This window comes from Fusarium oxysporum, chromosome VII (assembly GCF_013085055.1).
Source record: "Fusarium oxysporum Fo47 chromosome VII, complete sequence".
NCBI classification, from domain to species: Eukaryota; Fungi; Ascomycota; class Sordariomycetes; order Hypocreales; family Nectriaceae; genus Fusarium; species Fusarium oxysporum.
Window position 1 is genome coordinate 2864386 of NC_072846.1, and position 27468 is coordinate 2891853.

General features: G+C 49.2%; 5 protein-coding genes across 5 annotated transcripts; 2 read left to right on the plus strand and 3 right to left on the minus strand.

Annotated features, from left to right (window-relative positions):
- Positions 1-1165: 1165 nt before the first annotated feature.
- Positions 1166-1874, minus strand: FOBCDRAFT_114285 (uncharacterized protein; the record flags this gene model as incomplete). Its single annotated transcript, XM_059607721.1, has 2 exons — positions 1166-1450; positions 1539-1874. Coding segments are annotated over 2 exons (621 nt in total), but the record flags the coding sequence as incomplete, so codon positions are not given.
- An 876-nt stretch (positions 1875-2750) lies between these two features.
- FOBCDRAFT_186609 (Helitron helicase-like domain at N-terminus-domain-containing protein) lies at positions 2751-8657 on the plus strand (the record flags this gene model as incomplete). The annotated part of the gene is made up of 5 exons (XM_059608629.1): positions 2751-3825; positions 3892-4997; positions 5059-5823; positions 6013-6104; positions 6221-8657. 5 exons carry the CDS (start codon positions 2751-2753, stop codon positions 8622-8624), a joined length of 5442 nt encoding a protein of 1813 aa, XP_059465429.1. The 3' UTR covers positions 8625-8657.
- Positions 8658-14341: 5684 nt separating this feature from the next.
- FOBCDRAFT_204413 (uncharacterized protein) lies at positions 14342-15087 on the plus strand (the record flags this gene model as incomplete). The annotated part of the gene is made up of 2 exons (XM_059609122.1): positions 14342-14360; positions 14702-15087. The coding sequence occupies 2 exons, from the start codon at positions 14342-14344 to the stop codon at positions 15085-15087; spliced, it is 405 nt and encodes a 134-aa protein (XP_059465430.1).
- Positions 15088-17072: 1985 nt separating this feature from the next.
- Positions 17073-18365, minus strand: FOBCDRAFT_139553 (peptidase S8/S53 domain-containing protein; the record flags this gene model as incomplete). The annotated part of the gene is made up of 2 exons (XM_054705991.1): positions 17073-18014; positions 18069-18365. The coding sequence occupies 2 exons, from the start codon at positions 18363-18365 to the stop codon at positions 17073-17075; spliced, it is 1239 nt and encodes a 412-aa protein (XP_054561966.1).
- A 7110-nt stretch (positions 18366-25475) lies between these two features.
- Positions 25476-27468, minus strand: FOBCDRAFT_140105 (uncharacterized protein; the record flags this gene model as incomplete). Its single annotated transcript, XM_059608075.1, has 7 exons — positions 25476-25603; positions 25660-25802; positions 26076-26106; positions 26145-26266; positions 26627-26680; positions 26756-27122; positions 27327-27468. Coding segments are annotated over 7 exons (987 nt in total), but the record flags the coding sequence as incomplete, so codon positions are not given.

Here is a 27468-nt window from a genome sequence, read left to right on the forward strand (position 1 = left end):
ACCATCTCCGTTCTAGCCTCGCTTGCCTCTACTTGACAGGCTTGGTTGAAACACGATGCTAATGGTTACACCGGGTCTTGTGAAACATGCCCCACAAACTCTAAAACGACCCTACACAAAGCGGGATTCTTAGAAAGATGAATCCCTGAAAAGCTCACGATCAGAAGATTTATATTCAGTTCATTTGACGACAGCCCGAATCTCAGAATCTACAGGTTATCACTTATTGCAAACGTGGCGAAGTGCCCAGTTTGGCTCCAGTTCCTTTTCGACAAGGCAGTTGAGGGGCTGAGTTTCAACAATCCAGCCCCAGAGAGCCTGGTCACCGCCGTGTCCGAAGGCCGTCAAGAATCTTCCTTCGCCGGTCTTTATCTTCGTGCCATATTGCCTTTCATGTAAGAGCACGAGGCCAGTTGTCGCGCAGCGTCCAATCCTTTTGCGTCAATTGCGGATTGCCTATCACAGCCGTTCTGCAAACACTTAAGTCCCAACTTCACAGAATGAGAGATCCTCACATGGCGGTTGTTACTAATGGCGTGTATGGGAGGGTCAAATGCGAAATCAGACGCAGCAAGTCATCCAAGAAGAGAGGCTTGAGGCTGGGGCGGTGCAGGGCGGCGGAATGCTGAAGGAAAGATCACAAAAGAATGAATTGGAAAAATCGCAAGAAAGGGAGCATATGTAAAATAAGACGCCAGAATGGCAGGGAAAGGGTAAAAATACATACTTGGGTTACCGCTTGAGTCGTAGGAAATGCATGAGGACTTGAGGACTTGAGCACAAACGCAACTTTTTACTCTTTATGAGGATACTTCTTTGGGGGATGGCGATTGCGATGCGGCCTAGTCTCGCGGTCTGAGCCTGGGAAAGGATGTAAAGTGATACTTGACTCGCCAGTGTTGGCCATGGTCGACGGAGAGGAGGAATGAAAGGGGGAATTAGCCGGAGAATCTGGGCTATCTTCTGAAATCGATACATGAGACCGGCCTTCTGTGGGCTGCAGAAGCTGTTTCTTGTAGGAAGACCCTACAGCGCTGGCATCCTCAGAGCCTCGTTGCCTTTTAGAAGGAGTGGACGGAGGAGCCCGACCTACCCAGCGTTCGGACCGCTTCGAAGTCGGTGTAGAGGATGGCGTCGGCGTGGCCATGGGGACAGCAGCAGGTCTCGGCAGGTAGGCCAAGTCAAGGACACGGAGGGCCAGCTGATTAGTGTCAATGGTGCGACCAGCGACTTTGGCAGTGATGCTGAGAAAGGCTCCCGACGGCGGTATCTTGACTCTTTGCCAACGCTTGGTGTTTTCTAAGAAACAAGCGACAGAGAACGCAACTGGAACTGCCTTTGAGGTGTCGTAGACTGATGTTTCGACAGCGAAACAGCGGTCCTCTGAAAGGTCAGGAGTCTTGTCGCTACGAGGTGGCACGAAGCCGATGATGGTCACCATCGGACACCACTGTTCTGGCAGGTGTTGTCGATACTCGTCAAAATCAGACACGTCTCCCGGGTGTCTAGGGAGAGTCAGTTGGATCAAGATTGGGTACCAGACAAGACGGGACGTGCCTCATCAAGCTGAGGGCTTGGACACTGATTTCCAAGGGCCCGTCGGTAGACAAGGTAGTAGAGAAGCGACCATCGGCATAGAAGAAGGCGTTTGGCACATAGAGGTCCCTTTCTTCTCGTGTGAGATAAGCATGGATGCGAGTACGAATGGGCTCGACGTTGACATTAGGACTGTAGAAGCTGCTCTCCTCAAAAATGTTGGCATCGGTATGTATTTCCACGTAGTTGGATGCGTTTTCCCGACTCGGGTCGTCTGTGACGGTGTCGACGAAGTCGCGCAGGTGGAAGGTATTCGAGAAGGTCGATTGAAAAGACATAAGAGGGGTTCCAATATGTTTGGTAAGGGAACTTTGATCGGGTATTCAGAGCATGTGACAAATGTCACGTCAGGGGAGTAAACGTGAACCTTGTTCTCACTATCAAGCAGGTGATTGGTGAGTGTGACACAGGGTCGACCTGCAGAGCGATAGCCGACGTTACTGCCGTTCCAAATCAAGAGGGTGCTGTGGTTGCAGTCCGAGGTGGGAAAGACTCCCAAAGCGTTGTTGGGCAAGGATTCAGGGGTTATTTGAGTTTGAGTCTGAACGCGTCCTCCCGTAGTCCGGCTGGAGAGAGAGACGGATAGTTCGGGTGTCCGGGACGGAGCAATGAACTGAGGTAAATGCGCGGACATTAGCATTAAGACCCTGGGGGTTAAGTGGCCTGCGATCTCTTGCATTATGATAGAACCATGGTGATAAGAAAGCGAGTAAACATAGGCCATCATGGAAACCGAGAGCCTGTCCGATCTGTTCCGTCGCCTGGATGCGCGGAATCGCGAGAATGTGGCACTCGCCGGCTTGGGGATCCGCACATCGGCAGATATCTTCGAGGCCATACAGAACCAGTACGAGCACTCTAGTGGCCAGAGAATTGCGGCATGTGGAGGGACGGTCGATAGTCCGGCACTGGCAAATATGGGCATTCGGACGTCGACTGACATTCTAGAGGCGTTGAACGGGGAGAACGGCCAGGAAAGTGGTGACGTGAGCTCACAGCGACGTCATCGTCCTCATCAGACGTCGGGGACCGTGTCATCGGGTCAAAGCCAGATTATTGGCGGAGCCAAAGATACAGTAGGGAACGGGTCTCAAGAGCAGTCGAGGCATGGGAATGAACTGAAGAGGTCCGGCCCTCGCGGCAACGACGGTCAGATGCCACGCAAACGTACCAGAACTGTAGGGCGCCAGGAGCGGAGCCAATCTGAGGAGGCGGATGACCTTGCCGACGTGCTGCGTGTGTTGGAGGAAGAGTTCGCAGAAAAGGAGCGGCTATCTGATGACCAGACATGGTGCATGCCTGTGAGCCACGAGAGAAAGGTGAAGACGGTCGAGGAGTTCTATAAAGCATTCCACGACGTGAGAACGCTGCCGGTCCTCACCTGTATGTTTTGTTATCGTAAGCATAGCAGAGCTGAGTTGCAGTATGTTGACTGGGACTGGTGGGTGGCAAATGCCATCGAAAAGCGCGACGGCTCACCTTTCAAGTGCGTTCAGTGCTTCCCTGTAGGACAGAAGATTCTCGGGTGCGTAGACTGCGTGAGACACCTGGGGAGAGGTGCGTTATCGGCAGCAGCGCGGCTGCACACGCAGTTGGGATGCGAGCACATGTTTCCTGACGAGCTGAAGGATCTCACGCCGGTCGAGGAGAAGCTGATTGCGCTGAACTCGTGCTACGGCTTCATCACCAAGCACAGCGTCTCAGATGGACACAGACAAGGCGCGACCTACCCGAGACATGTGAAGGGACATATCACGGTATTCCCAAACAACGTGCAGGAGCTAGCAACGAATGTCCTCCCACATCCGCTCTTGAAGGTCATGGATGATGTCCATATATCATGGCAGGGGCAGGAGAAACCAGCGCCGAGTGACCTGTCAACGTTACTATCGGTGCGACGTAACGCCGTTGAGAAGGCATTGCTGTGGCTCAAAAGGTACAATCCGTTGTATGCCGACATCGAAATTGACGAGGCGGAATTGGATAGTTGGGATGCGCCGTCACACGGAGTGCCTTCCCAAGTTTTTGATCGACTGGAACGGAATGAGCCTTCGGCGAGAGAGAAGATGCAGACGGCGCACATTGTCCCACCCACAGAGCGCGATATCGACGATCATGAACCGGTAGATATCCAAGAGATCATGGCATCGTTAGCCGAGGGCCTAAGCACATCAGGAGAACCGGAAGTTGATGGCTTCACCTCTGGTGAGGATGGTGACGATTGGGTCGGTAATAACAGAGATCGAGTGGACGAAACAGAATCATCCGGCATGTTCAACTTGGACGGGCGCCCAGATATCCCAGATGCGGAGAAGCTACGGTATCTCGTCAAGTCCATGGGTGAGGTGGGGCCCGGGGAGCATACACACGGAAGTACCTGGAAAGGGTCAGCCAAGGTGAGGCACGGGGGCGCCGTCGAGCCTTACATCGTAGTTTCCCGTGGTGAAGTCTTTGCAGATTCCTTTGACACCTGGTTTCTAGCCAAAACATTTCCCAGCTTGTTCCCGCTGGGCAAAGGCGGTCCCCGGCAGGCCGAAGAGCACTCCAAGGATGCGACAGGGCAAGTGCATCCTATTTTCGAGCTGGAAGCCGCTGCGCAACACCTCGTATCGTCCCGGAACATGAGCTTGGAGGCTTGGGTGAAAATGGTGATCCAGCGACACGGCGGCCGCTTTGCAACGCATCCTGTCTTTCCCTTTCTCGTTTTCAATATAGGGGTGCGGTCTAGAAACCGCCGCGTGAGCATGGCAAGCATGCGGAGGAGTGATTTCCCGGACGTAGAACGTACCATCCAAGACTTGACCGCGTCAAGGCTTGAGAAGGCGAGGGGAGAGCTAGAGGCTTGCGGTAAGACTGTCGATCCAGACGTCAACCGGCTGCTGAGGAACCTGTCACTTTACGGCTACCGTCAGCCGATGTCAAGGGAGAGCCGGCTGACGATGCGGCGGAAGATCAAGTCCCTCATAATTCGGTACGGCATCCCCGCCATCTGGTTCACGCTCAACCCAAACGATATCACGAACCCGATAAAGCTCAAGCTGGCTGCATACCGTACCCGTGAGACAGGCGGAGCCGAGGAATATCTAAGAAGTCTTGATCAGGCGTACAAGAGGGCTCGACTCGCGATATCGGATCCCCTCAGCTCGGCAATCTTCTTCCATCGGGAGATCTCCATGTTCTTCCAGTACTACGTGATGGTTGGGAAGGATTCGGTATTCGGGCGGGTCAGCCAGTACTATGGGGCAGTAGAGACCAATGAAAGGGGCGCGCTCCACCTCCACGGCCTCCTCTGGCTGCAGGGTAATATGTATCTGAGTTCCCTTCTCAGCGACGTTCAAGGAGAGGAGCAAGCGGCATATCGGCAGCGAGTGACCGAGTATGTTGACAGTGTCTTTACGGAGGTTCGTTTATGCCACACCCGGAGCTGGCATGTTGGTGGATAAACGCTCACATGTCTGACAGGATCTCGATGAGGAGTCTTTCGCGAGAGTGCGAGCAGGGAGATCGGTGACGTCTGACGTGTCGTCACTATTGGAGAGAGCATTCCAATTTCCCCCGACTTTCGAAGAAGAAGCGAACTTCTGCGCAGGTGCCACACAAATTCACACGCATAGCCCTACATGCGTCAAGTACGCGATCGGGAGACGCGGAACGAAGCAGAATCCTTGCCGATTCGGGGCGCCTTGGAAACCAGTGGAGAAGACTTACTTTGACGAAGACGGGCTATTGCGGCTTCGACGCAGCCACAGCCTGGTGAACCGATGGAACAAGGTAATGGCAGTGGGGCTGCGACACAACCACGATATATCCTTCATTGTGACAAAATGTAAGGGTCTGGCGCTCGTTTACTACGTGACCAACTACGCCACCAAAGTGGAGGATCCGGTGTGGAAGCGTGTGGTGGCAGCCAAAGAACTAATTCGGCTCCTGGGCGATGATGGTACTGGGGATCAGTCGAGCAACAGGCGAGGTCGAACCGAGGGCGACAACCGTCACAGCCAAGCGCGCCGATTTCTGCTGCGAATGGCCAACAGAATCTTCACGGAACGGGCGTTGTCGCAGGTCGAGGTGTTGGCCCATTTTCAGGGATACGAGACAGAACTTACAAACAGCACCGCCTGGACGTTTCTGAACGTCTGCACTCTCTACTGGCACATCTTCCGGCGATGGCCCCTCCTGCGCCGTGCGGCCGGCGAGGGCGAGCTGGACGAGTCGATCGGGGAGACGGTGCTGCTGGGAAAAGCCGGACAGAGGATCTCGCTGTTGCAAGCTTACCCGTACCGCGGTCAGCGACTGGAAGGGTTAGCTCTTTACGACTATATGTCGGTCGTCAAATTGAAGCGGAAGGGGGGATGCGTCCGCTCGGGTGAAGTGGAACTAGACAGGGCCTGGCCATTGTCGGCATCGTGGATCCAGACACTGCGGCATCCAAACCAGCTTGCGGCGGTCTGCTTAGATGGCTATTTAGGCATGGATTTTACTGAGGAGGATGATTCCTACTACAGGAGGTACGTCCACCCCGACCGACAAACTGCAATGGTGCGACTCTTCGGGCCAAGCGTATATCCGAAACTTGTATGAGACGCCAACACAGAGCGCTGACAATTGTCATGACCGGTTTTAGAGCAGCAGTACAACACCTTGGCCTCTTCATTCCTTGGCATGCTTTACTGTGCGAGTCATCTGGCGAGATAAACAGGATTTGGGAGACACAGAAGACATGCCTCTCCAAGCGCATGACGTGGCTAGCGGACAACATCCAGTTGCTGCGGCGTTCGGCCGAGGACGTGGCGCGGGATGCCAGGCAGTGGGCGGCATTGTCCGGCGAAGGAGATCCCACTGCCGACGCAGTCGGATCAGGCAGTACGGAAGGGCACGACGCACAGGGCGTAGAGCACCGGCCTGGTGGTGTCGGTTTGGCGACCCGCCTGATAGACGTGCTAAGGAATGCGATGACGAGAAAAGAGATCACAGCCGGCTCAAAAGAGATCTCTTCTATGGTTGAGCAAATGTACCGCTTCCAAGCGACTGCCCTCGACTCCACCGACGACCTTCGCGCTACGGTCATCCCTGATCATGATGCGCACATCCTAGGAGGTTCAATCTCGCGGGCAGAGATCCCCCGGCAGGAGCAGCTGAGATCCATCAAGTCGCAGCAAAACGGTCTCTCCCGCGAACGGGAGACGATGATCCAGGGACTGCAGAATCAGTTGGGCGGCACAGCAGCCGCCGACGGAGTCGCGGCGCACAGCGGGTCCGACAGGCCCGGCCAGCAAGACGATCCTACCACGCATGCCGATCAAAGGGGCCCATCTCGGGATACGGGTCCATCGACGGGCGTTATGTTCGGCCCATCCACATCCTTTTGCGAGACCGGAAGGCAAGTGGCCGAGTCCTTCACACTGAACCAAAGACAAAGCATAGCGTTGCAGTTGATATGTCGCCAACTTGACCGGATGCGGCACGACGACAACGAAACCCCCCAACTCTGCCAATTCATTGGAGGTGAGGGAGGCACCGGCAAGTCTCGCGTCATTGCTGCCATCGCGGAATTGTTCGTTCGTACGGGACAATCCCATCGCCTGCTATTGACGGCGACGTCCGGCACAGCGGCCGCGAACATCAATGGAATCACTATCCATTCCGCTTGCAGATTCTCTAAAGACACAGTCGCGAGAGTAGGCCGCGCCGGTGACCCAGACGGCTTCGCATCGTCTGGCTCGGCAGCTCTCCGCATCGACGGGCAGACCAAGATGGACTGGCAGGAGAAACAGGTCTTGATCATAGACGAAGTCAGCATGCTGGGCGCTCGGACGCTGCACGCCGTCAACGAACAGCTCTGCAGATTGAGAGAGTCTGCTCGAGACTTCGGTGGGATTCCGATAGTCATCTTTTGCGGCGACTTCCATCAGTTCCGTCCCGTGCAGGAGCGATCGATCCTCCTCCCCAGCGCCTCTACTACCTGGGAAGGAGATAATGGCTTCGGCATAGAACAGAGGCGGCAACATGACACGGCTCACGCCCTGTGGAGGAAGTTCACCACAGTGGTGCTGCTAGATGAGCAAGTCCGTGCCGCGCAAGATCCGCGACTACGTGGGCTCCTGACACGCATTCGGAAAGGGGTACAAGACCAGTCGGACGTAGAGTACCTAAACAGCCACTGTTATCAAGAAGGCAGACGGATCCCGTGGGAGTCAGGCATCACAGTGGTGACGCCGCTCAATAGAAACCGCTGGAACCTGAACATCGAAGCAACGCTTGCCTTTCGCAAGCAATGGCAGCGGCAGGTTCGGATATTCGTCTCCGAGCATAGATGGAAGGACAATGAGCCGACGGAGGAAGAAGCCATCATGATGTTGGGTCAGGGCGACGACAGCACCATCCCGGTGCCCGCCATCTTCATGTTCGTACCTGGCATGCCCGTCGCCGTAAACAAAAACACCCATCAAGGTCTGAAACTGGTGAACGGCGCCAGTTATACGGCCCAGCACGTTATTCTCGACAAGGCTCACCCGGGCCACCAGATCGACGCCGATACCGTGCTCCATTTTGGCCCGCCGGCGGGGATACTGTTGGGGTCAGAGACGACGAGAGACTTCCGCTTCATTGGTATGCCCCCCGGTACGGTCCTCCTGACGCCTACGAGTGTCAAGATAGAGTGCCAAAGGAAACGGCCATGGCAGCAAGTCGATGTCTCGCGCAGAGGGCTGCCATGTGCGCCAGCGTTTGCATGTACGGACTACAAGGTGCAGGGAAGAACGTTAGATCTGGTGGCGCTGGAGCTGCGAGGGACCAGGACCACCAACATTGATGGCCAGGCGGTCCCGAGCCAATGCGACCCTTATAGCTTGTACGTACAGCTGTCGCGGTGCAGAACGCTGGACGGCATCATGCTTCTGTCTAGGGCGCGAGAGCATGACTTGATAGGGAACACGGTACCGGCGGAGATGGCCCAGGCTGAACTGAGGCTGGAGCAGCTGAGCGAGGAGACACTCAAGGGCGCGGAATCCCGGGACTGGCTAGAATAGATTTGAATAGATTTGAAACTAATTGGATTCGAAGGAAGAAGGCAGAGATAAAGCAGGGAAACTGAAAATATAGGAAGGGAAATGCGATTTTGGTTCGCCAGGTTTGACGGGGTCCGGCAAACACAGCCGATGCCTTGCGGATTAGTATTGACCCGCTGTTTCCCCACTTCGCTAACGTCAACGATGTTGGCCAGCTAAGAAAAACGCGATTTGGTGTGGCACGAACTTTACACGACGTCACGTTCAAAAGCACGTGAGATTTGTGCTTGGGTTTTTTTTTTGGAGCCCCGCTTCTTCGCCCGTCCTCTAAGAGCCTTTCGTTCCTCAAGGCACATTTATTATATTACGCCCGGGAGAACGGATCTCATAGGGCCTGTGGCTACGCTAAGCTATTCACGTTTTCCCCGCTTTTCGTCCATTCTACACAAAAGAAAGCCCTACTGCTCTTCCTGTTCTTACTTTTCTAGCCCCGTTTGCTTGACTCTGCTTGACAGACCTGCTTGAAGGCCAACCAATACCATCTCCAAGTGTTCAGCATCCTATCTTCAGCAGCTGAAGCATGGTCTGTCAACTTGAGGCTGTTTGTTGTTAGTAATCAGCTGTGATGTTAATATTAGTGGTCATTTGTTTTCTCCTTCTCAAACTCCTTCCTGGCTCAATCTTCCTGTCGCCATCGCAAATTTGACTGTCGCTCGGCGGCGATAGCAGGTACCAACGAGGCTACGGCTTCATATAGGGCTAAGAAGTATCGCCTATCTGTGGCCATCTTGTACAGGGTAGGACTGGGCGGAGGGCACGTCCAGGTTTAATCTTTTTGGGCAGTTCAGATGCAGCATGGCATATATCAACTTTATCAAATCATGTCAACTTACAAATCACTGGAATTGATTTGATTGAGGCAAGGAATTGACTAAGTTGATTGATTTGATTGGAGTGATTGATTGATTGAGTTGATTTATGATGAGCGCTGTCTCGCACGGGAGCTAGCAGAACAACTTTTGAACTTTCAAGGATGTTGCAACGAGTGCCACCAGGCAGCAAAGCGCAGTCATATGGAAGATACCAACGAACATATCAGCCTTGCCGCGTACCTGCACTTCACGCCTAGTGCACCATACCAAAATCAATTCTATGTAGAATTCATTTATGTTATGCTAAACAACCCAGGGTAGAATTGATTCTTACAGGGGAGTAGAATTTAATTTCTAGATCCACCCAACAGGGAGTAGGCTTGAATTAGGCAGGGAGTAGACTTTATTTAGACCAGGGTCAATTAAATTAATGACAAGACGCGTAGTTAGTGAGAGGGCGCGAGTACGCGTAATTTACAATGTGTATTACTAGTAATAATCTTAAATAGTTTATAGAAGTCCTCCCCTTAACCAAGACCGAAATATAACAAGCATATACCTAGTCGCAGTATAACAAGTTTCTTGCTAATGAAGACAATGGGCCCTAGTAAACAGTCTCAATCGCCCAACCCAATCTACCCATTCGTTATTCTTCCAGAATATCAACTTCTAGTATGCAAGTTATGCGGATTTGCTACCCTACCTAACGAGGTCAACACACACCTCAGGACAAAACACAACGACATTGCTCCGGAGTGCCGGAACAGGTTGGTAGAGCAGGTCAAAGCAATCCCAAATCTTCTCTAAGACTAAGCTAAGCTTTGACTACCACGCATACCGATTGAACCGATTTCTTGCCTTGCTGCACCGATATTAGACGGACTGAAATGCCGGAACTGTAGCTGTATATTCCGCCAAGCCCAAAAGATGAGGCTCCATTGTACAGAGGAGCACCTTTGGGAAAACCCAAGAGGCAGAGGAAGGCCGATATTAGGTCTGGAGCCGTCTGCTGAGTTACTATGGATCGAGGGCGTCGCCTATCAACGGTTCTTCCCTTCTCGAGAAGGTAGCAAATGGTTCGAGGTCCTTCAAGATACCAGAAAATCGAAGAAGGGAAAAAGACTCCTAAACTCATCTCGGCCTGATTCGAGCAAAGACATCCGAAGCCTTAACAGTGAGGCGCGCACCTATCTAAGCGATATATTAGAGCGAGAGGTGAATTATTTTAACCGGATAAATTAGCCACGCATAAGTGCCAAGGAATTAGGTAGCGATGCTCTTGCATCTACCGGCCTATGGCCAGAGAGAACTTAATAGCAGGTTATCTTTGAGAACGCTCGACGTGATATTCTATGAGCAATGACGCGGTTGCCAAATCGATATTCATTGCTATCAGACTATGTTATGGTATAAGGGTGCCGGCAAGGGGATCTGTGTATTAGGAGCTCCTACGTGGACAGGCTGGCGATCCATTCCACGTCCACCGTCCACGTATCCACGGCGTGGAAATGGATGGTCCGTGCATCCATTTCCATCCATTCCATGGAGCTGGCCGTTACATAATCCACCCATCCACGACAGGGTTCCGTGGAATGGATAGGTGGAAATGGAAGCAGGGGTATGGACTGGTAGGGGGTTCCCTAGCCTAGTCCCCAAAATACCCTGTAATTCAGGGTAGACCAACTTGGTCATGGTCGGTAGAGATCTCAAGTACCTATATACCAGGCATTTTCACATACAAATTAAGGTATCTTTAAACAGAACATAACAGCCATGGGGTCGTGGACATTTCGCGTCACGGTGCCGCGTTCAAGCGTCTCTATGCAACTGCATTCTTGCAACTGCATTTTGTACCGCGTAGAATGGCTGGGAGCCCAATTATCAGCTCTATGGTGCTCGAGCCGCCAGACCAAGAGGATAAGAAGAACTCGTGGGACCTCTTCCCTTGGAAAGACTTCCCTGGCTACACGCAATCCCAACGCTGTGCGTCTACATCGTCATGGATATGGCAATTCGGCTACGATATCGAGAAGAGCGCTGACGATACAAAGCGGCGATGGGTTTGCAAGGTCTGTGTTGACAGTCGCAGGCCAAACCCTCATTCGGCGGCCTCGAGCGGTACGCAGAACGCGGAGATCCATCTCTGGAATGACCACAAGGTCTGTGACCCTTCCGGAAGACGGAAGCCGCCTAGCAAAGCAAAGGAGAAGACACCATCGAGGAATATCGCCGAGATGATGAAATTGAATACCCGTGACGCGCGAGAGCAGCAGATTGCAAACCAGATCATTGGCCGTTTTGATCGGCTAGACTTCCAGCGTTTGGTAGTCTCGTGGATCATCAACAGCAACTCTTCTTTCCGACAAAGTGAAGATCCATACCTCCGCGCCGCTTTCGAATATCTCAATCCACTCGTGAAGACAACCGAAGCGCATATTACCCACAATACCGTCCGCAGGCGTATTCTTCAGGTGTACGTGGGAAACAAGGCTGAGATCAAGCGAGTATTAGCGACAGCTCCAGGGTTACTTCATATTGCGTTCGATGGTTGGAGGTCCAATAATCGCCACGCTTTGTATGGAATCTGTTGCTACTTTCTCAACACCCTTGGCCAGCCAGGAAAGCTTGTGCTTGGCCTTCCTGAACTTGTCGACCGCCATTCTGGTGACAATATCGCCACCCACGTGGTCGAGGTCCTTCGAAGCTACGGCATAACCCACAAGGTAGGATATTTCACACTCGATAACGCCAGCAATAACGACACGGCGATGGAAGAAATTGGGAAGGCGCTCGGTTTCGAGGGTAAAACTCGGCGATTGCGCTGCCTTGGCCATATCCTCAATCTCGCCGTTAAAGCACTTCTTTTTGGCCATAATTCCGAGGCCTTCGAGGATGATATCCAAGGGAACGAGACCCTTGACGCGAAGGCCCACGAGCTATGGAGACGGAAAGGACCAGTTGGGAAACTTCATAACCTCATCTTCTGGATCCACCGCTCAGACTCGCTTACCAATCTCCTCCGGTCTCTTCAGCTTACCGTGTACAGCGAGTCTGACGATCCGGTGGTTCGAGCGAAGAAACCTCTAGATGTTATCATTGATGTGGTTACCCGTTGGCTTTCCACTCTTTATATGATTCGGCGTGCCCTTCTCCTGAAGGACTTTCTCGAGGACCTTTGGTATGAGCAGAAGAGCGAGTGGGAGGGGTTGGTATTGAGGGGAAAGAAGTCAAGCAGCGAGGTGCCGCTCTGCCTCAGGGACGAGAACAAACTCGAGGAGAAGGACTGAGCTATTATTTCCTTATTTAACGAGGTCCTTCAACACTTCGAGCACGTCTTGATTACTCTCGAAGGCGACGGTCAGCAGCGCAAGCGGAAGGAAGGATACATTGGGGCATATGGGTGTCCGTGGGATACCCTGCTTGGCTATGAATATCTCCTTGGCAAAATGGAGGTATATAAGGCTGCTGCCCATCGATATCCCGATCCCGAGCACTTCAAGGTTAACATTAACCTCTGTTGGAAAAGCTTGACAAGTACTACTCGCGGCTTGACGAGACGCCGGTTTATTATGCCGCCATTGCACTTCACCCAGCGTATCGTTGGGGATATTTCGAGGACGTGTGGGCAGACCGCCTAGACTGGATCCAAACTGCAAAGTCCCTTGTAGAAGAACTATACCGGTCTCACTACGAGCCGCGAATTATCTCTCGAGATCGAGAACGCGGCGAGCCGGTCACGAAGAAGCGGCGCATATATCGGAATCCCTTTGACGAGTATCGTGAAGATTCTCGTCAGGCCCCGACTCTATTACAGCCACCTTCATCGATGACTACCTTGTTGCAAGCCGAGGACGCGGCGAGCAGTTCTACACATGCTGTTGGCGACGAATACAGCGATTGGTTCCGTGACGTCCACAAGTCCGACCAGAATATCCTAGATCCTATTAGCTATTGGTATGAGAGACGGAAAGAGTATCCACGTCTGTCACAAATGGCTCTCGATGTGCTCTCTATCCTTCCTATGTCTGCTGATGTTGAGAGGCTCTTCTCAACATGCGGTCGAATGGTTCGAGACGATCGTGCCAGGCTGGATGCTAGTACGATCGGGATGACACAGACGGTGAGATCATGGCATTGCGGAGGCTATATTAAGAGCACGGAGAAGCTCCTTGAGGATGTAAAGGTGCCAGGGACTGATCTGTTAGCTGAAATGAGCTTTGCGGAGGCCCGGGATGCAACGGGTGGGAGGATCACGTGTACCGTCCCTTTATAGCGTCCACGCATTTTCATTTCCACGCCCATCCATTCCACGGGCCCACTCTTAGCGTCCATTTCCATCCATTCCATCCAAGGTGGGCCTACATGGACGTCCATCCATTCTACAAGAGGCTGCGTGGATGGAAATGGAATGGACCGCCAGCCTGATGGAGGTTGCATTGATTTAAAGGTCTCTCCAATACGTAGCGCTTTGCTTTTGATGGATCTGGATGGAAGACACTGTGTGCTTTGCTGAGGTGATTTTCAATGTTCCGGGTATTCGACGCGACATAGGCTTTTGGTTTGCGGACTTTCTGTTGGGTGCAATGGCAGCAAAGCCAACTGGATGGGCCCCGTTCGGTGGTGGCAGTTTTGGCTTGAACATTGTAACCATGAGCCCAAAACCATCCAGTGGCTTGTCCAGTTCGAGTTGAGAGATTCCAATGGTCACGGACGGTTTGAGAAACTGTACTCCAGTCTTTGACGGCAATTGAGGTGCTGAGGGACGACGATGAATCTAGTTTTGGTAGATCTGGCTGACTGGATAACTCTGAGCAATTATTTGCATCAGTTACCGATTGACTGAACAAGTCGCTTGGAGTTGGCATTATGGCAGATGCTCTATACTGTGAGTCGACTGTATGGTATGCCACTTGGCATTTGAAAAGGGGGAGCTGTATCAAGAGATTGACCAAAATTTGCGATGAGCTTGAGGAAAAGGTGGAAGAGAAATGATCTGACAGGGGGTGTTGGTAGGTAGTAAGGTGAGGGTACCGGTACCTTGCTTTGGAAGGGAATTGCGCACCAAAAAAAGTCCCTCTACTTTCCGTCTTCATCTTGGCGTCTATCTACATTTCGCCTACATATCCGACGGTAAGATAGATAGATAGATGACCCACATGGCCCCCTGGTAGATAGATAGATGTAGATCTACATCTATCTACATCTACATTTCGTCTATATTGGTAGATAGATTCCCCACCCTGACTGAGAGCGAGGATGGGGAAAGAACAGGCAACAACGATAGGGATGATATCGACCCAGAAGGGGAGGATGATGACGACGGTGATGGGGACTGGGATTCAGAAGACGATGAACTTGACCATGATGACTCTGCATATGGCAGCGATCGGGCCGAGTTCAGCCAAGAAGCCCATCCAGAACTACAGGTTCCAGCGGATAGTGAGCTCGATATTGCGGTCTTCGATGATTTACTGGAGCTGCTCTATGATACTTGCCTTACTCTGTGTACGGAGACCTTCATTGCTGGGCGACCCGGCTCCACGCTATTAGTTTACTTCAGCGGTATCCTTGGTTTTTCTAAAGACTGCCAACACTTTTTGCTTGCACGATAGTACTGCCCACAACTATCTGGGCTCATTTATATGCAGCGCCTATTGCTTCTAGAACGCGCATTGCCATTGAGGCCATATAACACTATTGGCATCCTACAACGGCCACATACACAACAACTCGAAAGTTTAAACGAAATTCGAGCGGAGCATATGGTCCTAGGTTCACAATCTCCACTCGCTGAGCTAGTCAGTCTTCGAAACTTTGGTCGCACCATAGCTCGCACTGAGCCCCCGTCTATTCTTTTCCACTAGAGTGACAATAGGGAGACAGTTTCAAACGGAAGTTTAAAATTAACTATGGATAAATTTCGCGAGCTTCCAGAGTATTTCACTTCTCAAGCGGAAGAATTATATGGCAGTCTCATGTATGATCTCGAACCTAAGATCGACTTAGCATCAGTCAAGGATGACTTAGCGAATTCACAGAGCGGATACTGTTTTGTCAAGCATCCCGCGAACGGTCTCGAGTCGGCATACAAGGAATTAAAGAGAATTAAAAAAAAAATATTTAAAAGGTTATAAGATATTAAACGAAAGTTAAATATAACTTAATTCTTTATTATAGCTATAAGAAAATATAAAGGGTAATTTATTAGTAAATTAAAGGTAAATTAATTAATAACTTATAGGGTTGTATTATTAAATTCTATTAAAATAAAAGGTTAATTTATTATTAAGAGGTTTAAGGAAATCGCAGGTTAGAGTTAAGTATTAGTCTAAAAAAATAAATAGAGTCATAATATATTCGTTTTAAATATAAAGCACCTTAAATAGTATATATCCGCACATGTTAGCACAGAGAAGCATCTATTTTCTGCCCCCTGCTACCGATATTAGTCATAATATCTTTTAATATAGGGATCTATATCGTCTTCCGGATTATGTTCGGAAAGGCTCATGCCAGCTCCTTTTATATCGACATTTCTTCTGTCTTTAACCGTGGATTCTTGAGTTCTGGACTAAGCATTCTTAATGGAGGGTTGAGGTTTAGTGGCCGTTGTCTACTCTCTCGTTTCTCTTTTTATTCTTGTTTTTCTGCTTTAGAATCGCTCTGCAGGTCTTCTTACTTAGCTTCCTTTTACGTTGCTTCGTTTCGTGTTGCTGTTTCCCCTGCTTCTCAACTCTTCTGCTCAAACTTGGCTAATTCTCATTCAGTCCTCTTGGCCTCATTGACGGTCTCTTGGCCCTTTTCATCTGCAGTATCCTTAGCTTCTTCAAATAGCCTGTCATCTTCTGTGTTGTTGAAAGCCCCAGTTAGATTACCTCCTTGATTGTGGGAACTGTCTTGGACAGAGTTACTGTTGACAGTAGAACTGCCTCCTCTGGCGTATTGTCGTTTTTATTAGGATTGGTACCCATGTTGTGACTATTACCTGTAGTGCTGCCATTATCGGCAAAACTGACATGTTGAATACTTTTATTGATTTTAATGGATTCAAGGCCATAAGCAGTACTTTAATATTAGTAAAGCTTACTACCTTCTGGGCGTATGGTAGCAGTAAACTTGCCTGACAGGTTAACAATATCGTTGAGAAGTTTACTGGATCTTCGCGAGGGTGTTGGCTAGACAAGTGAATCTGGCTATCTTGGGCATGTTTCACCCTACCTTTCGTTCCGAAGCATCGATGAACTTTGCGATTCATTTGAACATGTCTTGAAGCACTGTGATGGCCTTCCATCAGGTAGCCTTTTGTAAAACTCTGATGATAGCCATCTTATGAAACTACACTCTCAACTGTCTTGCCTTCTATATTTCTTCTAATAAATTGGATGGTATCACTCTAGGAAAATCATTTGTTCCTGGTCATATATTGAGATTGTAGTAGTAGACAACCTTGTGGTGTCCGATGGCCAGCATCTTTCAAGCCCAAAAGGCGCTCTACATAATAAACGAACTGGAAGATATCCCTCACTGGTAAAGCAATGCAAACAAGCTGGAAGTAACCTGATAGATAAACATCTTTTGTCGTTGATCCCTTCAGTCTCTACATGCCATTGGCATTATAAGCCAGACGATTGTTACTACCACCGGCGTCTATAATATAACCAGCAAGAGAGGCACCGAGGATGCGTTTCGTAACAGCAGCGGAACCTTGAATTCCCTCCTTGGAAATGAAATAGGCTGCGAGGCCAGCGACATGTGGCGCAGACATACTCGTGCCAGAGAGGTATCGACTGCTAGAGTCGCTCAGGTGCCATGAGCTGAGGATGCCGACACCAGGCGCGAATATATCCACCGAAGTTCCAAAGTTTGAGAAGGGAGCTCGCCAGTCAAAGGCATCAGAAGCACCGACAGTAATAGCAGATGCAGCAGATCCTGGTGACCAGAAAGAGGCGTCATCAGCTTCATTACCAGCTGAGACGACAACAGTGAGACCGGCATCAGTTGCAGCCTTGACAGCCTCATTAGCAGCAGCACTGTAGCCGCCACCAAACGAGATGTTGATAACGCTCTTCTTGGCAAGACCTCGGGACTTTGCGTGGTTAACAGCCCACTGTATACTCTGGAGTCCAACCGACAGACTGCTGAGACCATCCTTATTTCCCACCTTGACAGCAATCAGCTTACAATTCTTAGCCACTCCGTACGTCTTCCCTCCAACAGTACCAGCAACATGCGTGCCATGCCCGTTCTCGTCCCTGTCAGGAGAGCCACGGATGAAATTGGCTCCCCAAATGGCACGGCCTGAGAACTCTTTGTGGGTGATTCGAATACCCGTGTCAAGCACATACACATTCGTGCCGTTGCCTGCGGTAGTGTCATAGTAGTACTGGGCATCTAGACTTCCTTTAGTGCGTTGGGAGATGCGTGCGAGGCCCCATTGAGGGTCAAGTTGTCTGGTAAACCCTCGTTTCGTAAGTGGTTTGGAGGATGGAGCAGCAACGGCAGTGAGATTGTATATGACATCCTTTTCGATATAGGCAACCTGTTCATCAACCTTAGCATATGCTTCACCAAGCTAGGAGTTGGAACTACTAACCAGGTCAGAGTTAACGACATCCTTAAGCTCTGAGGATGTCATCTTGGCGACATAGCCTTGGAAACCATCAAGCTTGATGTTATTAACAACACCCTCTTTTCCCTTTCTTCTGGCCTTCTTCGTAATAGCTTCTTCATGCTTCTTCTTATCGTTAGATGTTGCACTTGACTTGTATGTTATGATGTAGCTGTTTGGTACGACATCTTCGTCTTCGACTCCGATATTCTGTATAGTCGCTCGGCTAAATACCAGGTCGACAATTCCTGCGATAACAACGAGCGAGGCGATGAGTCTCATGGCCGCCGTGGTTCTGGAGGGTTCAAAGACAGAGAAAACTTGAATCAGATCTGGTGTTTGGGACTGCCTTGCAATTAGAAAATTCTGAGGATAAGGAGGAAATATAACCCTCTTATAACACTTGTAACACCATAATCTTTCCCTAGCGCCTTGATTATATAGTTAAGGCCTCAAAATACGGAGTTCCCCGTATCATAGCGTGATCTAGACTGAATAAATCAGGAACACTAGCCGCAAACGTCCTCTGGGTTTCAGCCTCAATACGTGGAGATGGGAATCCGCTACCATCGGCTTCGCCAGGTCCTAATCATTGAAAGTGTCTCTAGTACACGATGGAATTGAGGCGTTTCGCCACTTGGATCATGTTCGTCCTGGATCTACCAGCCCGATTATCCGGTAGGCCAGAAGCTTCTGGTGTAAGTTGGCCAGTGGCGAGATTCAACTATGAACTTTGCATGCCACTTCATGGCTTTATGCATACACAATAAGAAAATAACACATTTAGGCGAGATCCAACATTACAGAGTATCGATGTTTGTAGTGTAGATCTGAATTCCAGTGGGTTATGTAAGTTCGCGCCTCAATAACTGGAAACGGTCACAGACTAAGGGATTTCCCGGTGATCCGCCGGATCCGGTGATCTGCCGGATTATTGCCAACTGTCGCAGGCCGGGCATGGTCTCAATGATCCTCAGGAACAACAGCCCCTAGTAATCAAGCTGGGTGATTTAAAGTAAAACCTGTGGGATGGAATACCCCACACAGAAGATAGAACCAATCAACTCACTACTGCTGCTCATTATGAATGACCCGACCTTCAATCCATTTTAAGCACATCCAGTGCGACACCAACTTACATGGGCGACTTCAATCTAGCATAGCTCAACAAAGCACTTTTCAAAATGCGCTAAAACTACGAAGATGATATAATTATTTCCTTAAGACTTATTTCAATTAACTTCGAAGTCATCAAGCCATCGCGGTCGTTTCCTGTTCCGCTGCGATCGCCCCGAGTCCCGATATTAGGGTTAGGATAGGGTTATATTAGGCTATGGAAAGCTATCTTGCTCAGGTGCTATTTATATAAGGGTTTACCAAGACTATAAAAGAGAGATAAATAAAGGAGATAGTAAAGAAATAGGAGAGATAGTAAGGAAGAGAGATAAAGAGATAAAAGAAAGAGATAAAAAGAGGATAGGAAAAGGGATAAAAGATAGATAGAAGAGAGATAAGAAAGGGATAGATATAAGAGAGAGAAAGAGATAGAGATATAAGAGAGAGATAGAGATAAGAGATAGGTAAAAGGAAAGAGATAGGAAAGAGAGATAGATATAAGAGAGAGAAAGAGAGGGTAGGAAGAGGCTATCTAGGAGTGAGTTCTCCTAGGTAGATCTCGAGCTATAGAGGCAGCTGAGATAGCCTTACTCTTCTATTCCTAATTGTCGCCTACCCCTGCTTATTTCTCACGTGTTTGTTTATCTCCCGTCTATTCCCATATGACCATACTACGGTGAATTATGTTTTCTCATTTCGGTCGACAGTCTGCGGGCGCATTACTTACGCGTACTTCAGCTTTTTTACATCGTCTACTCTCTTTGCTGTAATTTCAATCCGAGGTTTCCTCCAACGATCTTTAAAAGATCGTGCCATCAAAAGGCTAGTAGAATATAACCGCCTTCCAGTATGGAACTTGAAGATCTCTTTTACTACGATCCGTCTTGGCGTATCATTGTTTGCAAACAGTGTCGCGTTGTACCGCAGACCAATATCGCCCGACATATCCGACGGCACCATAATGCGACGCGTGCCTTTAAGGTTGCTGCCATCAAGCTATTTGAGCGAAGTTTGGACCATCTACCTCTCATACGAGACACCGATGAGATATGTAGGAACGTGCAACCGTTGCCGATCGCCCATCCGATTCGGTTCCTTGATGTAGGGGACTTTCGGGGCCGATGGCTCCCCGGACGAAAAATATACATACATACATATATACTATCCCATCCAGCACCTTCCTTCGCCATCACACTTTCTTGGCATACAAGTGTTAAGAAAGTGGCACTATCTACACCTAAATTCTTAACAAGTGTACAACAAACGATTCAATCTGCGCTTTGCGCAGTCGCAAGCCGCGGCGATGGCTTCGTCTACGACGATCCCGCCCGCTGCTCCGGACCCCTTCAATTTGGGGATCTACACTCCCGCTAATCTAAACCGAGGAGCCCGTGCAGCTCTCTTGCAGAACAGATCCTCGTCTACAAATTCAGGATGGTAAGGCTTGCAGGAAGCTACACAAACATTAACGTGCAGCCACGAGAAGTACTGGGAAGCATTAGTCGCGAGACCACATCGTTGATAGACCCATCCTTGCAGGGGGCGTCGTCTAGGCGCACAGGACCCGTGTGCTCGGGGCACAGACCCCCCTGTCGGCAGGCTAGGGGCACAGCCCCCTGACTAAGCATTTCCCGTTGAATTAGAAACTGACTGAATGTACTAACGCATTCAACGGAGCCGACAGCTACCCTTTGACTGTGATTATTGAAATAGGGACGGGAAGGGCTAACCAAATTATACATAGCTATGATAGCCGGAGAATGTTCAATGGCTTTGCTACCGAGTGACCGCCTAACACCCATGACTTCCAACAATGATACAATCTTCTGTGCGCCTACTAGCTAAGTGCAAAGCTTCTTGTTCCCTACTGTCTGCTTCTATTCTCTCCCAAATTTCTTTGACGCCTCTTCTTCTATTGGCCAAAGGATTGTCTCCCATCTCCTCGGCGACCTGGGCTTCAATCCGCTCATCCTCCACCTTACTCCAATCCAAATACGCCATCATCTCCTCTTTCGTCCATTCTCTTGATCCTGTTGACGTGATACAGCGCTTGGACATCTGTTTGTAGTCCAGGCACCACTCGTAGCTCTGTTTGTCATACCTGAGTGGGAGCCCCATCGCCCTGCGATATTGTTGGTTCGTCTTGATGCTGCCAGCTGGCTGCACTGCGTACCACGCGCTTCTTGCGGCAACATATCTTTCATATATTTCCTGTGGAGAATCGTACCTCGGTGGTGATGGCGATGGCCGGCCAAGCGAAGGGGGTTGCTCATGAACAGGAGATCCCGGCCGCTGAGAGGCGCCACCGGGCGAGTCTTGCAAGGTCCCAGTCATAGTCTCCGGCTGATCGGCGAGGACTGCCGGTGCCGCTGTCATTGCCGATACTTCTGTTTCTGCTAGTGCCTTTGCCTCTGCTGCTAGCTTTTCCAAGAGCTCTTGATGCCGCAAGGGACATGCCTTCGAATTCATTTGGTGACCGACTTCATGGCATTTGCTGCATTTTGGCGGGGCCTTTGCCCTTGCTTTTCCTGTAGTCGCAGCGGCTTCAAAGGAGCTTGGTAGTCTTTTTGTACTCGATTGTGGCAGATTTGATATAGTAGCCCTTGCATCTATGCGAGTGCGAGGCTCCAGAAGTAACTGTTGCTGCCCTGGGCGCTCAAGATGCCAATGCTTGTGGAAATGCTCAAGAAGAAGAACTTGGCCTTGTTCTTGTAAGGTCTGAAGTAGGTGAGCGCAAGGCAATCCCAGTGTACGCATAAAAATACCAGTACAGCGAGGCAGAGGAGGTTTTTTATCCAAAAGCCGCTTTCGTTGCTCTTCAACCTTCCTCAACGCCTCAAAAGATACCCAACCTTGAACAGCACTATACAGAGCTATACGAAGCTCAATTGGTTGTCGAAGTTGCTGTTGGGCTTGATTTGACTGTAGCTGATGGACCTGATTGGTAACAGCTCGTGTAATAGCACCCCAAGCCTCAAATAGATCTAGTGTCGATGTATTTAGATAGCTTTTAAGTAGACTATGAATACCTTCCACACGAGAAGTAACGACAGTACCAAAGTGAAGATGCTGATCAACCCAAGCTTTTACAAGCTTCTCCTTGTGAGGGTTTAGCCACGTTGCATGCAAATATCCAATCTCATTGGCGTAGGCGGGTAGATATCGCTGCTCAAGCTGCTGAACCCGCTGATCAAAGGTTACCTGATCAGCTGATTGAATGATTAAATGCCACTGGTTATAGAACTCTTGCCAGCTAAGAAGCTCTGCCTCGATTGTCTTTGGATCTGTTCGGTGTTGAATAAAGGCCGGCCGACAATAAGCAAGGACTGCCTTATTAGCATGCCAAAGGCACAATAGAAGGACTGCAGATGGAAAGCAGATAGCAACTGCATTTATACAAGCTAAAGCACAGTCCGTAATAATGACAGACGGAAAGCTTGTATTGCAGACCTCATATAAAGACTTCAGTCGTTCGAGAGCCCATTGGTAGTCTTGTTCCTCTTCGCCGCTGAGGAATGCAAAAGCAATGCAGAATGATCGTTGACAGGCATCAACGCCGATAATGTCGAGAAGCGGCATGCCATACCGATTCGTCTTATATGTGCAGTCTAGAAGAAGAAGGTCAGGATATGCTTGCAGATAGGTAAGTGATTCAGGATGAGCAAATAAAACTGCTGTAACCCGTCCTTCACTATCTACCTGCATACGATTCCAAAAGCCTTCTTGATCTAGCTGGTTAATAAGAGCATGCATTGTGTTCTGGCCGAAGCGAGATGATCGTCGAGCTTCTGCAATGCTGTTGGAGATATCCTTCTGAGTTGCGATGGAATTTGAATGTTGTCGAATATAGGTTCTAATCTCTTTTGAGCTGATTCCAGCCTTTGTAAGATTGCTGATTGTTGATTTATCGTCCTTCGAGAGCCTTCGAAGAATAGGATGAGCAGTGGGATGGGTGCTTGGCGTGTGGTTATGTGTAGCATATTGACTATCCGATCGATGTCGTACAACCCAGCCAGATGCATCGGGTAACTCCTTTGCGGTGATAGAGAAGGGGCAGAGGGTGCTTCGAGTGCAGGTTGCTCGAATACGGCTTCTTGAGTCGCTTGGAGGCCGACGGGCACGATCGCAAGTGAAGTAAACTGTAAGTCTCCCAGACTTGCCTTTGTTGGACCTTCCTGTAACAAAAGCATAGCCTCGTGGTGCTGCCCAGCGATTGATCGCTTGGAATAGATCATCTCGAGATGCATATGTATGCTCAGGGGGTAAGCAGTCATCCGGAAATTGATCCATTTAAGTTAATTGATAAAATGATACAGAGATCAAGATAAAGATGCTTAGCCCCTGAAAATCGCTCCCTCAACATCCCATAAATGAGGCGCCCGCTACACGCGCGCCCGGATGCGCATTTAGATTTTTTTACGTTTTCTTTAATAACCTAACATTTCATTCATATTAAATTATAAAAACTCTGTATGTAATATGTAATAGCATCATAAATATGCTTATGATCTTACTTTTCTTATCGTTAATTTTCTTTAATTTTATTATAATTATTAAAAGTTGAATGAGACTAATCGCGCACCTGGGCGCGCGAAGCGCCAATGGCAAGTTCATGATTATGTTAGCACAAAACTAACAAATACTCAGAAGCTAAAATGTATGACAAGCTGATAATCACAAGCTTCAGCTGACGGCACGTTGCCCCCATCAGACAGTTTTAAATGCTGCTGCAACGTCATGCGTAGCTTGACCTGTAGGGTTGACAATGCCATCGTTACTCGCACGTCAAAATTAATAATCTCTCCGAGATGGTCTAGGGTAGTTAACCCTTCTAGTCTATGACGCTACTCTTCACGCCTGAGCCCTGTAGTCTCGAGGTCGCCAAGCCTGAAAAGCGATCTTGCTCCGTTAATGTCCCTTTGCAGCCAGGCGGGTCCCAATAGAATCGGGATTCCAAGCTCTCGGTGAGAGGATAACGGTATGAATACTCGGTCACCAATACTCTCACTTTTAGCGATAACCTGCTTATTTACTTTTGTCACCATCTTTCTGAATTTTTGGGACCCGCCCGGCAGCCTACCCGAGAGTGTCTATGAGTCTGTCCAATGAGAAGCTTCGTTCATACAGCCAGTTAGTGAAGTACCCTTCATCATCATTTCGGTGTCTGCCAAGTAGAAAGTAGCTTCCTAATATTTTCCCCACTTCGCCCCCACTTCGCCAGTCGCGTCGCTGGCAGCCTCTTCACCTCTTCTGACAACGCGTGCTGGCCCTTCCTTGCCCTCTTCTCTATCTTGCCTTTGTCCTCTTTCCAGCTACAGACAAAATTGGCAACTCGATTCAAGTTGACGACGTTGATAGCTACAATGCCACGATGACTAGGTCAATATAATTCGGCAAAGCTTCATCCTATAGTGGCTAGGAGAAAGGGGCCAAAAACTCACATGGTAACACATGAAACATTGGAAACATTGGACATGAAAAACCGGCCCATTTTGGCCCGTATTCTTCTAAGAAAAAGCTTAAATTGAAGGGTTCATCGTCCGATATTTGACGTGACTGTCCAAAGATTTATAAGATCACGGCGAGGCGCAAATCGGCAGAAGAATAAGCCTGCCTGGTAAGAGTCTTATTATAAGACTTCACTCTTATAGCACTCCACCTCTACACCACTAGACCACAAGCGTAGTACAGAAGGATTTTGATTTTCTCTCCCCAACTGCGGTGTGACTGCTGGATAGCTGGATAGCCCTTGATATTCTTTGAAGCGTGTACAGCCGCTATCTATCCCCAACAATAGGATGGCTTGGAATACCAGTGAGAAAGCCCTCGAGCTGTTCATTATCCAGATCTGCGGTACCATACTTGTCTACATCTCGGTGTTTCTGCGGTTCTGGGCACAATCTCTCATTATGAAAGAGCATGTAATATACGACAAGTTGATGTATATATCTGTGGTAAGCTCACATTAAATATGACAGGTGTACCGGGTATAGCTGCACTATTAGCTCTTTACTTAGGTTTACTGCCCCCGAATAATGGCAAAATGACACTGACTGTGGACCCTTTTATTAGCTCCTCTATACTGCCCAGGTTATCATCATAGTACGCGGCATAGTGGACAGCGGAATTGGACAACATGCGGACGACATTAGCGGGGTAGAAGTTGTCAAAGGCTTCCAAACTTGGTATTTTGGAGAACTAATATATGCCGTACTTTCATGCTTCACCAAAACATCGGTAGTCCTGTATCTCCATCGCCTTTACATCGGCGAACCATCAAAAGGGGCGATCGTCAATAAGCCCATCCTGAGAATATCTTTGATCGTCTGCCTTGTCTGCGTCTGGGCTACGTCGATTGTGTTTTTCTTGACCAGCATTTTCCAATGCTCCCCAGTTGGCTATTACTGGAAGCAATTCAAGCATCCCGTCAGACCTGGCACATGTTCAAAAAGTATCGTACCCATTGCTGGTATAGTTCTTAGTGTTGTTTTGGCCCTTAGCGATTGGACCTTGGCTCTAGTAGTGCCCATTATGAGCTTATGGAAATCATGGTTGCCGTGGCAAACCAAAGCTGCAATCCATGCTCTGACGAGCCTAGGCGTACTGTAAGTGTTGTTTTACATTTTCAATTTTCTTTACGTCGGGAGCATCACTGGTGTTGAGCCGTTAAGAGCTCGGATGTTCGGGCAGCTCTCCCCGCAGACTCGTCTAGCCGATTGGCAACGATGAGATTACTCATGGGGCTATGTTCGAGGACAGGAGGAGCCATATTGGTGTAAATTCAAAGTCCATTACATGACTGACAATACATGGATATGCCAGAGCGGGCGCGGCAATGATCGTACGCATTCCCTATATCAAGATGCTGGATCTTACTGAAGACTTTCTTTACGAGACAGTGTAAGATCTATATTCAGTTGCGCTATCTCAGGATTGTTCACTCACTGGTATACAGAGATGTCGCGAAATGGACGGTCATAGAGGCAACTCTAGGAATTGTGGCCGGGTGTTTGCCAACCATTTGGCCATTATTGACGGCGATGAGATCCAGATGTGTCTCATCGAAGCTTGACTATGTGAATGATAAACCTTTGCAACATGGTGGTAGAGTCGAAAGAGGGACGAAACAAGACACCATTCAGAATAACCGCGACACGATTCTTATTCACACAGACTTCTTCCTTTCAGAAAGTTTTGTTTATAATTCCGATAATCATGTGAGACATGACCCAAACAATAGTTTTAGACATGACCAATGGCGTCCATAGAATAGACCGATATAGCAACCTGTCAGCTGTCATGACCGTAATGTAAAAGCTTAGAAGTCCTCAGACTAAAGAAGGGGGTAGGAGGTATGAATACAAGAGACTTTTACTAATAATACCAACAAAACAAACGATTTGTCGTATGTATATGAATTGACATACCGCAGTAGAGTATGGCGGCCAAATGACAAAGCCGACAGCTCCCGGCTATTTGCACTATGAAATTGTCTCATACACTTGATGATCACATGCATCCACCTCCTGATCCAAATGTCTTCTATGGCAGCTCACCCGTGCACATCTTCATCCAGGCTCCAGATATCATCGTCCGAAGTCTCCCATCTCAAAGTCTCATTAGAACCTCCGTCCTCGTAAGTACTATCATCGTCCGTGACGCTGTGTAAGCAGGTTCCTTTACTACTGTTACTGCTAGAAAGCGTACTCCAGTCGTAAGGCAAACCGTCGTCCACATTTTTCGGCGGAGTATACCATTCAATCGTAAACTTTTGAAGTTGTGGCATCTTGGCAAAATAAGAGAGGCGCTGGATGTATTCCATCAATTGTCCGCATTGACAGTCCTGCCTTTCCACCTTGATCGTGAGGTCGCGCACTAGCATTTCGACCGCAACAGCATCTTCCCAATCGCCAAGAATATCATCTAAGAAGCGAGAGAATCCGCTCAAAGAGATTATGAATGAGTTCTCCTCATAAAACACCCTTCGAGCTTCTAGAAGAAGATGCCGTCGAGACTCATCGTTATTGAGGAATCTTTTTAGAAGAAGAAACCTTCCAATACTCTCTTCATCTGACCAAGCAATAGGTTCTTGTACCACGACTGGATCCTCCTTCACCAAGTACTTACAGAGTACAGCGCGGCGATCGTCTGATGGCATCTTGGAAATGTCATCGAGGGGTCTCCCACCTGTCAGTTGAGCGAGATCGTCATTAGCGGTCAGGAGCTGCATTGCTTTGGCCTTGTGGATCACTGAAAGTGGCTGGCAGAT